The sequence below is a fragment of the Phyllostomus hastatus genome, unplaced genomic scaffold (genome assembly GCF_019186645.2).
Source record: "Phyllostomus hastatus isolate PE091 unplaced genomic scaffold, TTU_PhHast_1.1 phas_contig_17, whole genome shotgun sequence".
In the NCBI taxonomy this organism is placed as follows: domain Eukaryota; kingdom Metazoa; phylum Chordata; class Mammalia; order Chiroptera; family Phyllostomidae; genus Phyllostomus; species Phyllostomus hastatus.
In genome coordinates, this window is record NW_025333664.1 from 28,552,991 (window position 1) to 28,565,803 (window position 12,813).

Below are 12,813 nucleotides of genomic sequence, written 5' to 3' on the forward strand. Positions count from 1 at the left end.
TTTCTATTTCCCATACTATTCTTAACCTCCCCCTGTCTATTTTGTACCTACTATTTATGTTTCTTATTTATGCTTCCCTGTACCTTTTCCTCCATTCTTTCCCCTTATCCTCCCCCACTGATAACCCTCCATGTGATCTCCATTTCCGTGGTTCTGTTCCTGTTCTAGTTGTTTGATTAGTTCATTTTTGTTTTTGTTCTTTTAAGTTCAGTTGTTGATACTTGTGAATTTGTTGTTATTTTACTGTTCATATTTTTTATCTTCTTTTTCTTAGATAAGTCCCTTTAACATTTCATATAATAAGGCCTTGGTGATGATGAACTCCTTGAACTTGACCTTATCTGGGAAGCACTTTATCTGCCCTTCCATTCTAAATGAATGCTTTGCTGGATAAAGTAATCTTGGATGTAGGTCCTTGCCTTTCATGACTTGGAATACTTCTTTCCAGCCCCTTCTTGCCTGCAAATTTCTTTTGAGAAATCGGCTGATAGTCTGATGGGAACTCCTTTGTAGCTAACTGTCTCCTTTTCTCTTGCTGCTTTTAAAATTCTCTCCTTCTCTTTCATCTTGGGTAATGTAATTATGATGTGCTTTGGTGTGTTCCTCTTTGGGTCCAACTTCTTTGGGACTCTCTGGGCTTCCTGAACTCCCTGGAAGTCTATTTCCTTCACCAGAATGGGGAAGTTTTCTCTCATTATTTGTTCAAATAAGTTTTCAATTTCTTGCTCCTTCTTTACTCCTTCTGGCACCCCTATGATTTGGATGTTGGAATGCTTAAAGCTGTTCCACAGGCTCCTAAGCCTCTCCTCATATTTTTGAATTCTTGTTTCTTCATTCTGTTCTGATTGAATGTTTATTTCTTCCTTCTGGTCCAAACCATTGATTTGAGTCCCTGTTTCCTTCCCTTCACTGTTGATTCCCTGTACATTTTCCTTTATTTCACTTTTCATAGCCTTCACTCTTTCCTCTATTTTGCAACCATACTCAGTCATTTCTGTGAGCATCCTGATTACCAGTGTTTTGAACTATGCATCTGATAGGTTGGCTATCTCTTCATTGCTTAGTTGTATTTTCTTCTGGAGCTTTGGTCTACTCTTTCATTGTGCCATATTTTTTTGTCTCAGTGCTTGTTATATAGTAAGGAGCAGATCCTTAGGTATTTGCCAGGGCGGGGCAACCCACTTCATTGTCTTGTGGCACTGTATGTGGGGGAGGGGTCCGAGAGGTACCAAGGTTACTTGCTCAGCTCTCTGCCGGTTTTCAGTCACTTCCTCTGCTACCCACAAGCAAATTGTGCCCTTCTGGTGCTGATTCCCCAGGTGGGTGGTTTTGTGTACATTTTAGGACCCTGTGGGTCTGTCCAACGAACTCTCCTGTGAGGCTGGGAGTTTCTCCTGCTGCCTCAACCCCCACAGGTTATTTTCAGTCAGTGGTTTTGAGGTTTTATTTCCCCACACTGGAACTCTGGGTTTTGCAATCTGTCTTGCTCCCCAGTTGTTCCTCCCAGTTTATCTGCACGCAAATGTGGGACCACATGCTCTGCCAGCCTCGGCCCTGCCCAGTCTGCCAGCTGCCATCTTGCCATGAATCCTCTTCACCCAGCTGCCCATCTCCACCCCTCCTACTGGTCTAGATGAATGTTTCTTCCATAACCTCTTGGTTGTCAGACTTTCATACAGTTCAATTTTCTGGCAGGTCTGGTTATTTTTTGTTTTTAAATTTGTTGTTGTCCTTCTTTTCATTGTCTGAGGAGGCACAGTGTATGTACCTATGCCTCCATCTTGTCCCAGTACCTCTTGTTTATAATAGTAAGAGCTTAAAAGGTAGGCTTAGGGTGAGTGGAGAGGGAAGCAGCAGCAAAATAAGTTAACCTTAGTTGATTTGAGATTATGTGCCCATCATTAACTGGGGTCTTTACCTTCTCTTGATGCATTCTCACCACAGGCTTATGGAATGAAATCTATCACTGCACTTTAGAGGTCAGTAAACCGAAGCACAGAGGTGTTAAGTGATTTTCCCCAAGGACACACCTTGGAAACCTAAGAAGTAGGACTAAAACAAAACTGGGTTTGAATCCCAGGCCTGTGTTCAAATAAATCAAATAAAGAATTTAAAATATTGGTGTAACTTACTATAGTGCACTTATTTTTGATAGCATCAACTACCATAAAAGTGAAACTGACCATGTATGAAAAGCAATCTCTGAAATCACTTCTAAGAAAAGGTGAGAGCAATTATTTTGCTTCATGTATGCACATCTTTCTTAGAGGATATGTGCAAATGTAGTACAGAATTAGAAAGCCTTATTTATAGTCTGGGGCCAGGGAAATAGCTTTCTGGCTTGCATATAAAGAAAGGTAGAAAAGATAGTGGAAGGCTCAGGCATAAGGAATAAGGGTAGAAATCCTTGAGTGAAAGGAGAACATGAAAAGAATAAATGCAACTAAAAAATAAAACATTTGAGTATGTAAAATCACAGTAGTTTTGAGAGTGATGTAATTAAAAATAAATGAGATCCCACTTTAATACCAGTTCAGTAAGAAAAATATTTTGAAAAAATAATGCCAAAAGCTGGTAGATATGCCTTGAAGTCTGGTACTCTATAGATTTTTCTGGGCAATTGAAGATGGAAAGTAATTTGGAGAAACACAGGAGACTTAAAAGTATTCATATTCTTAGATTCAATAATTCCCCTTCTAAAAATTCATTCCCCAAATAATTCAAACTACTAGGAAAAATGAAGATGTTTTTATAGAATTATTTGAATGATAGCCCCACAACCAGGTAATGGTTAAATCAATTATGATACTGCTACTCCCTAGAATTTTGTACAGATATTAAGGCTTATGACAAACACATTTTTAAAAATATAGGTTGAGAATGAAGCACTGATAGATGTTACAGCATGGAGGAATGAAACCATGCTAAATGGAAGATGCCAGACTTAGAGACCACATATATGTAATTCCATTTGTGTGAAATTTTGGGAATAGGCATATCTATAGAGACAGAAGTAGAATAGTGGTTGCCGAGGCCTGGGTGTGTGGGGTGGGGGTGGGGGAATGGGGAGTGACTGCTAACCGGCACATGATTTCTTTAGGGGGTGATAAAAATGTTCTAATTTACACTGGGGTGATGGCTGCACAACTCTGAATATACCAAAAATTATGTAATTGTATACTTTAAATTGGTGAATTATATCCCAATAACAATGTTAAAAATGCAAATAGCATACTTACTATAATTAAAACTAAATTATACAAACACATGGAAAACAAACTGGAATACGGCCAAATGCCAACAGTGGTTGGTTCAAAGGGTGAGTTTATGGGTGAAAATGTTTGCCTTCTCTTGTCTAAATTTCTAATATGATTAGAGTTCTTTCATTATAAAAACAAAGTAGACCCCTGGCCATGGCTCAGCTCATTGGCTGTTGCCCGACAGAGCTAAATGTCACCAGTTCAACTCTTGGTCAGGGCACATGCCTGGGTTTCTGGCCTCATCCCCATAGGGGCGCGTGCAAGAGGCAGTCAATGAATGTTTGTCACATTGAATGTTTCCCTCCCTTTCTTTCTCCCTCCTTTCCCCTCTCTCTAAAGATAAATAAATAAAATATTTTAAAAACAGATGTAATGAGCAAATAGAACCATTCTCCTTCACAGTTGCAGCTACCCCTCCACCAACATTTAGTTTTTTGGTATTTTTTTTTATCTTGTTAAGTCAAGAGTCAGAAAATTTACAGTCCAGCAGCCTTCACAACCCCTTCTGGACATTTTAGACCATTTGATACTATTTTACAAATGAAAACAATAACTATGTTAATGGGTATAACCCCAAAGAAAAAATATACACATTAAAGTTTTGACATATGGAATAATACATGTGTTCTCCTTTTTAGGAAGTGATAGAAGCAATCGCTGAGTGTGCATTTAAGACTTCACCTTTTCCAATTCTCCTTTCATTTGAGAATCATGTGGATTCGTAAGTATTTAATACACTCAAAAGGGAATCTTTTCCCAAATAGGGCATGTTTAATAATTGTTCATCTGATATAGGATTATTGGACATTATTAGTGGTGTTCTTTGTTTATATTATGTATTAGGTAGCATCTTTCCATCTGTATGTGGTAGAATTCATTTATTTAAATCTCATTCACATTAAAATAATCCAGTGGACTTGTGGAATCTATTTTCATGCCATAGTAGGATTTTTCAACTAAGAACTCTTTTTGCAATGCAATGCAACACACTTCCTTCTATAACTCACATCTCTAATTCAGGGGCCACTTTTATAATTCTCCTCCAGTAGCTCCTTCTGTTGCATGTAAATGTATGGTCAGCATTGTCACACTAAAATGGATATTTCCACACACATCGGAGCTGGTGGAGGGACAGCTATAGATTCTATTCTGCCACTTTGCACTTATACAGGACTCAGACCAATAAATGTTCCCTCCATCTTCTTCCCATTGGTTCTCCTGTCTGTTAGAATTGGCAGGTATTTTCCTATTTCAAAATAGCCCACACTCATCACTGAGCTACACAAAGAAAAGGTACAATAGTTCTGACTTAACTGTTTTACCAGTATATTTGTTTTATGATAAAGGACCAAAAAAAAGACACATTTATTTCAGATACATGGGTATTAGTTTATCATATATTTATTCAATTTAAAGAGCTCCAAAATGAAAAAAAAATCTAATCTATTTTGAATCAAAATTCAGGAAACTAAAAATCTCGTGCTTTGAATTGACATCCTAAGACAATGTAGTAGTAACTATCATTGCTCAGCTAGCACTCGGGAAGCCGTCCTCGCCTTCATTTCAGTGGCCTAAGCTGGTTTTCTGGGCACGCCAGCAGCACCTGTCCTAATCTGGCTCACAGGTTTTCCTCCTCACTGCAAGTCTTTTCCAGTTCACTAATCTGCCCAACTAATTTTCATACATGCTTCACTTCAGTAAATCTTAAAGAAGTTTGGTCGTGACCAAATTTCAGGTTGCATAATTTCTAAGTGGTTGCATGGGATCAGTGGTTAATGTATATGTGGTGAGATACCTTGATTTTATAGTTGTCTGTATTTCTAGTTTGCCCTCAGGAAATCTATATTACATTTGCTGGCTTGTGATTCTATTTCATTAGGAAAGAGTCAGCCAATGAATGATGTAATAATCATTTGTTACATAGTCTTCTCTAACACTCCTAAGGTTTGACTAAAAAGAATTAATTCCATCTTATTGCTATTTCTCTTCTAACTGAAGGGAGCAGCATGACTTTAGTCTCTGCATTCAGTACCTCACTTGCTGCACAGCTCTGATTTACAGCTGCCTTTCCTGAAGCATTTTCTCACCTCTGCTCATTCATGTGTAACTGGGCTGGAACAATGCTTTAGCATCTTTCTTCTGGGCACAATAGCTCCCAGACTTGGTGCATTATTTCCTTTTTGGAGATATAGCTCCCATAGCCTCAAATGTAGCACATTCATTTTCATCAAGAATTGTTTCTGTGTAAATTAGAAAAAATGAGAAGCTATTTACAAAATTTATAACTGTATTCTTGATTGTCACACCTGCTTCCTTGAGGTCTCCCATAAAGTAGCCAGAGGTATCAATAACCAACACCATCACAAACTTAACACCACCAGTATTTATGTCCTGAGCAGTGCTCCAAGCATAAGCTCATGTAACCCTCACTACAAACCCAGGTGCTCCTAAGAATAAATGTTGTCATGGTTATCGTTATTTGACATGTGATGAAAACTTAGTCCCAAAGAGGGTAAGTAACTTGCCCAAGGCCACTTAGCTAAATCCTGACAGAGCTGGGGGATTCAAATCCCACCAGTCTGGCTTCAAAAATCATGCATTTGACCACTACCATCCCCCACACCTGAGCCTTGAAAACATCAACTGAAGACAACCACAAGGCAAATTGCTATAAATGTTCACATGTATGTGGTTGTGCCCTTAATAACAGAACATTTTTTGCAGTCTTTTAACACCAATCATACAGAGAGACAAAATTGGGCATGAAAACTAAGCCTACATTGCACACAGAAGCAAAAACAATAGTGCCATAATTCTGCTCCTTCTGGTTTAAAAATGAGATATTTAGCAATTAAAAGTTCATTAATAATTCACACATACCAAAAGAAAACAGGAAAACAGCCTCTGGATGCCATGCTATTTATCTCCAACCACTGAGATAATCTAAAGGCAGTGGAACATGGAAATAATGAATTCTATTGTGGGAGGAAGTTGTTTGCTCCATATTCCAGTTGTCCTTGAGCTGCACATGTCAAAATCACTCAGCCACAATTCTCTCCTGGGAGGACTCTCACACACCCAAAGAAAACTGATAAGCTTTCGCTGTGCTGGTAAACCCTGTGCTTGACCTGTAGGCTACCTCCCCTCATTGCTGAACTGGGTGACAGACATCATTCATCTTTACCAGCTGCTTCACTAGGTCCCACTAAACCTAGATGGAACCTCAGCATCCTTCTCCACACAGTGACTCAGGAGCACACCCACCAAAGACATCTGAACTCTATCTGCCATCTCTGTGAACCGTGTTATTCTGCATGCTGCTGATATAGAATGCCAGGCTCAGATCTCTGGTCCCAACTCACTTGAGCAAAAACAAAGTCACACTGGAAAAAATAAAGCCCACTGAGTTTTGTAGTTTTCTCTCCAAATAACTGAAATCATCTATTCTTGGACAACAAAGGGGAATCTGCCACTAGCGGCTGGCCACTTATCCTTATTCATCTGCTACCCAGAAGCCCATAAAATGCAGATTCCTGAGTCCTGCTCCTACTCCTGAATTCAAACTCCTAGAAATAAGACTTCAAAAAGTCCTAGTTAATTCTGATGCTCCACCAAGTTTGTGACCTGCACTTTCATAAGAAGAATTCTACACCAAAATTTAGCAAAGTAACCTCTAGCCATGGTTCAGCCACAGACAATGTGAGATTTTGTACAAGATTTTTAATTTCCGTGCACTGAAGATTCCCCATCTACAGAGAAGGAAGTTGGCTTAGTTCAATGTGGAGGACTTACCCCATGAAATGGGGCACATTTCTAGGTCAGAAAACTGACCACTTTGCCAGGTGCCTACACTTTGTTAAAATACTACAGAACTTTAGTATGTCCAGATGTGTCTGCTATGATCTGAAGCTCAAAATGTATTTGTGAATGTTTTTCTCTTACTTCATCTCCATGGTAGCCACTCTTGAAACTCTAAATGCTTCAGGATTTTTTTATTTGCTAATTGCAATTTCAATTTTAATGCCTTTTATTTCTGCAGTTCTGACCCACAATTAAAGCTGGCATGTTTTCCACTGACTTTTCCCATTCAGTTTGCTGTCTGTTCTGATTCATTTTCCTGTCAGGTAGGCATGTGTGCTTGCAAAGAGCATGAATTGCCTGATTACCAAATAGGACATTTTACTGCTTTCTTTGACACTTACATCTTACTGTCTCCATCGTTGTTGATTTTGAGGCAGCTTTTTAAAAGTCCAGGTCAGATGTAGACCCTTGCTCTACAGGTGCAGTCCCTCCATGGACAAGCACCAGAGGCATCACGGGGAACTTGTTAGAAATGCATAGTCTCAGGCCCCACCCCAGACTCTGACTTCAAATCAGCATTTTCTTAAGACTCCCAGTGATTTGAATAAAGTATTAGCATGCTGCTCTAAATACCACAATCTATTAACCACCTGTATTGGAATTACCTGCAGACTTGTAACAAATTCAGGTTTCAGGCCTCTACTCTCAACTCAGTGAATCGGGACTGGGGATTAAGGCCTGCCACCTGCAGCATTAACAGCATCAGGTGACTCTTCTCTAAGAGGAATTGAATGTAAGGTTTTGCTCCAGAAAATTCCTTCTCTGTCCTAGGGGACTGCTTGACGGAGGATAGAGGTATCTGTCTATCACCTGCAATGGGACACCTAGAACATCCCTCTCCACTGGTGAGAATATAGTTCCCAGAGAAATCCCAAAAGCAGGGCATTAGGCTGAAACCCTTTTCTCTCCAGGTCTCTGAGCAAAGGAACTTGAGGCTCCCAAGTTCCAAAACTCAAAAATATCTTCTACTTCACCACATGCTGACTTGTTTTATCACAGCAGTCTTCAAACTTCAGCATGGGTCAGAATTATCTAGAGGGCTTGTTAAGACACCTACCCTGGGCCCCACTTCCAGAGAGACTCTGATTCAGAATCTTTCTTAGAGGCCTTGAATCTGTATCTCTAACCAGCCCTGGGTGCTCTTGATGCTGCTAGTTGGTGGACCACACTTGGAATAGCAAAGCTCTGTGATATTTGATAGTTTCATTCTGCAAAAGGGAAATGGAGGGACTGGACAATTTCTTTTGTGCCACCTGGAGTGTGTGGGCCAGCACAGATGGACTTGTTTTACCTACAGCTACAGAGCTGGCTGGCTTGGTTGAGCCCCTTGGCCAGTTAAGCCTGCAGCAAGAGTGTCTGAACTGAGGATGCCCAGGGTGCCCTGCCAGGTCAGCTGCATCTCTTCTTGCTCCCCAGCTTCTGATAAGTGGTACCCCTAGTGTTTTCCAGGATCGCTTTTCTGATGGCAGGTTTTCCTCTCTGAAACTGTTGAGGAATGCCACAGTATGTTCTGAGTATATTCATAATGTATCCACAGTGTATTCTCGTAAGCCATGCAGTAAAATCTCACATGGGTCAAGAAGGGCAGGCTGAGAAGTTGGGTGATTGTTATATAGGGATCTGTGAGTTCTGGGAATCTCTCCTTTGTCTCTCTCTGCAGTTCCAAGAAAGCAGTGAACTTGAGCTCATATTAGAGCCCCAGAAAACTCACTTGACCCCCAAAATATATGCCTTTTTTTTTTTACAAAGGGGGAATATAAAGAGTGATTTTTCCCTGTGGGCCACTGCAATATGATTTGAGCGCCCAAAACATCCCTTCTTCCAGGAGGGAAGAGTCCATGATCCAGGCCTAATAGTCACGGGAGAGGGAAGGAAAGTGATCACATTTATAATCAATTCAAATTGTATAAAGAAGGCTTTTGACCACTGACTTATTCTTACTTCAGTCCCAGTTCTGCTAAAATGCGTTAACCTTGTAGCACCTAGAGACAACTATTGGAAATCAAGTTTGGCAGTCTGTAGATCAAAATCACAGTCCATAAATCCCAATGGAATTGGATACCTTTATAATGATATCTAACATTCTACAGAATGAAAAAAGACATATTGCTTTGTAAAAGGTCAAAGGAAGTAGGAGTATTAAAAGAATATGGATGTTCCTCAGATCAGCTGTTTCTATCAGCAGGCTCACAAGTCCTCTAGTCTGACTGCAATCATCTTACTATTGCCCCAATCTTTTATTGTTTAAAAGGCATTTGCATCCATCACTTCACTTCATCTTCTCAGCATCCACTGTCCCCTTCCAAGAACAGTTATCCTATCCATATTATAGGTGAAGAGTGGATGAGAGCCTGGAGCTCAGCTCAGCAAGTGCTGCAGCTCCAGCCTTTTCTCATAGACTGGGTACCTATAGGCACACGGTTGAGCTGACACCACCTTTCCTTCCCTATTACGCACAGAAGAGCTGCACAGAGCTTTCCTTGGGGTGCTCGCTGCTTTTATTATCTATGGACTCACTCCCAAGGGGACACTTTCTGCCTGTCTGCCCTTTTTCTTCTACATTTTGAGATATTCCGCCTCTATTTCTCTCCCTCTCCTTCCCTCCCTCCTTACAAACCTCTCTGTTGACCTCTCTCACTTCCTCCCTTCTGTCTCCCACCTCCTTATAAACCTCCTTTGCAGCACAGTTCTCTGTTGGTTGGACAAATTTCACCCACGAATTCACCTGAAGTCATAAACGAATTCCACCCCCAAGTGTCTTGCATTTGACTTAGAATCAGGAAATTAAGCAAAACAGACTGAGTCCCTACATCTGGGACATTCAAGAATCCAGTGGCAAGCAAATGACCTGCCTTCCCCTCCATCTGTGTCTCTCCAGATCAGCCTTATGAATATCTCTCCCATCCACCAGAGTGGTGTTCAGATTCTCATACGGTAGGATAGTAAGCAAAGGATTTTGAATGACAAAAACTAATCCTGAAGGGTAGGATGAGGGCATTACCTCTTCCTGTAATTGATGTCACAGAGTAATCCTTCCAGTCCAGCCTTTTTGAATAAGCCTCCTGGCTTTCCTTCTTTCCTCCTCATTCCCCCCAGCCCGAAGCAGCAAGCCAAGATGGCGGAGTACTGCCGACTGATCTTCGGGGATGCCCTTCTCATGGAGCCACTGGAAAAATACCCCGTAAGCACTTTTGATGTTTACCCCTGAAGGAACACACATATTATTTACGATTGGAGGTAGGGAGAGACTTACATCCCTTTCCTGTTTACCTCCCTTGGGAAGATGGTGCAGTTGAAAACGGGCCCTTTGACTGGGAGGAGAGCAGCAGTGTGTGCCATGGAGGATGGGAGACACGCGTTCTCTTCCTCTGCCCAGTCCTCCTCCTGCGCCCACACTGCCAGACGTGACCCAGTCAGGACTGCAGAATGCCCACAGTCACACTCGGCCCGCAGAGACAGCCTGAGGGGACAGCTCTGATCCCCTGCCAGAGAACCTCATCACACCCTTCTGAGAGAAATGGGTCAGCAAAATGGGACAGTGCAGGCGCCACAGTGACATCTGGGCCTGTCCCTGTTGACTGCTCACTTCCTTGCATGTGCCTCTTGGTGTAGTAGAACTTAACGTCCTGTTGCCATGGTAACAACACTGCTTTGGGAAGGAAACAGCAGAAACATGCTCATGGAGACTCTCCCCCCTTCCACCCTTTCTCCAAGTCTCCCCTTACATGATTTCCTTCCAGTCCCCAGACTCACTGAAAGCAAGGAATACTATCCCAGTTTATGGGAGCTCACTAGACTTTCTAAAAATAACCCACCTCGGGGCTTGCACACATGCTCTCTGATACAATATCTAATAACCCCCTCACAGGAAATTGATCTTGCCACTAGAAGTGCAAGCTTGAAACACCTGAAAGAAGGTTTGAAAATAAGGGTTGCTGAATCTCAAGGCTGCAACGAACTCTGAAGCCGCCTGGTCCACTCCTGCTGATGCCACAGAGGTGGCAGCTTAACTGCCTAGCGCTGGGATGGGGCTTCTGCTGTTGTTACACTGCACCGAAGAGTAGATTTTAGGCACCTGCCTGGAAGCACCTGCTTGCCTTTCCCAACTCTTCCTGGCAGACGCCACACTCTAGCTGGCTTCCCTCCTTTGAAAATCCAGGCCAGGGCTTCCTTATCTGTCCTAAATCAAAGTGGTTGGATGTATATGGTCATTGGAAAAACTCTTGGAACTTGGTGTTAGCATACCTAATCTACTAGTGTATTTCTAAGATCTTATTCGTGTGGATTCACCACGGGAAAATGAGTACCGTAATTAAAAATACCTTTTTTATGTAAAAACCAAGAGCTATGAGCCATCCCTGTGCAGAACACACTCAGATTACTGGTAGTAAAGAGTAACCTAGAAGCTCTTGCTTGGTACCCAGAGCTGTTCTGGGGAGCTGGGGAGAGAATCTGAGGAAGTAGAAGTATTTTTAAAAAGTATGCTTTCTTTTTTCCCATTAGCTGGAATCTGGAGTTCCTCTTCCAAGCCCTATGGATTTAATGTACAAAATTTTGGTGAAAAATAAGAAGAAATCTCACAAGTCGTCAGAAGGAAGTGGCAAAAAGAAGCTCTCAGAACAAGCTTCCAACACATACAGTGACTCCTCCAGCGTGTTCGAACCCTCGTCACCCGGAGCCGGTGAGGGGCTGGCGGGCTCTCTGTCTTCTATTGTACATGGGTTTGAGGATTCCTGCTCTAAAATTAGCTTAGAAGCGCTTCTAACATTTCTGTTTGGGAACAGACCTAAATGAATTGGCTTTCTTTTGCCACTACAAACATGGTGGCATAAAACTGCACAGATGTCTCGTCCCCCAGTTCACGCCAGAAGGTCCGAGTGGGGTCCTTGGGCTAACATCCGGGGCTGCAGGGCTGTATTCCTCTCTGAAGACTCTAGGAAATTCTGCTCCATGCTCTCTCCAACTTTCAGAGGCCACCCACAGATGTGGGCCAGTGGCCCCATTCCTTCAACTTCAAAGCCAGCACTCTCACTTCTCACTGACCCTTCTGTCATCACATCTGCCTCTGACCACAGTCAGGAAAGGTCTTCTGTTTTTAATAACGCATGTCTTTACACTGGACCCAATGGGATAACACAGGATAATCCCTTGCCCCCATCTCAAGGATTTTAACTGAATCTCTTCTGCACAGTCCCTCTTGCTGTATATTCAGAGGACATGTATTCACAGAACACATATTCACAGGACACAGAACATAATCGCAGGACATGGATGTTTTGGGGAGGCCATGATTCTGGCTACCACAGAAGCTAAGTAATCTTTGGAGTGGCCTCATGGTTCTGAGTTTCTCAATGACAGTGATCCCTTGACATTAATTACAGGACTAGGCATAATATGTTCACTGAATGCATTCTCATTAATTATGCTGAAGAGTTCTGGGCAATTCAATTTATCCATATTTTAAAGAGCTCTATTAAAATGTGAAATGGTAAAGTTACTTGAATTATCTATCAAAGCTACTAGGTAATGCTTAACATTAATAATTTCCCTTTTAGATTTAGTTTAAAGTAGATTTCTTGTGGTTCATAAAAAAGAATTTTAAGTGCTCACCCATTTTCTCGAAATTATTTGTGATATTTAGTCAAATTTATTTTCCAAGTTTAGTCAAAAGAATCTAGGCAATCTGAAAAGT

At 41.6% G+C, this 12,813-nt stretch overlaps 1 protein-coding gene across 2 annotated transcripts in view; it reads left to right on the forward strand.

Annotated features, from left to right (window-relative positions):
• PLCB1 (phospholipase C beta 1) overlaps nucleotides 1–12,813 on the forward strand; it is a 651,009-nt gene that overhangs the window by 496,724 nt on the left and 141,472 nt on the right. For both annotated transcript variants that reach the window (XM_045832721.1, XM_045832722.1), the window contains exons 12-14: nucleotides 3,899–3,981; nucleotides 10,218–10,302; nucleotides 11,625–11,802. In XM_045832721.1, coding sequence (XP_045688677.1) covers nucleotides 3,899–3,981; nucleotides 10,218–10,302; nucleotides 11,625–11,802 — 346 coding nt within the window. The remainder of the gene's footprint in view (nucleotides 1–3,898; nucleotides 3,982–10,217; nucleotides 10,303–11,624; nucleotides 11,803–12,813) is intronic.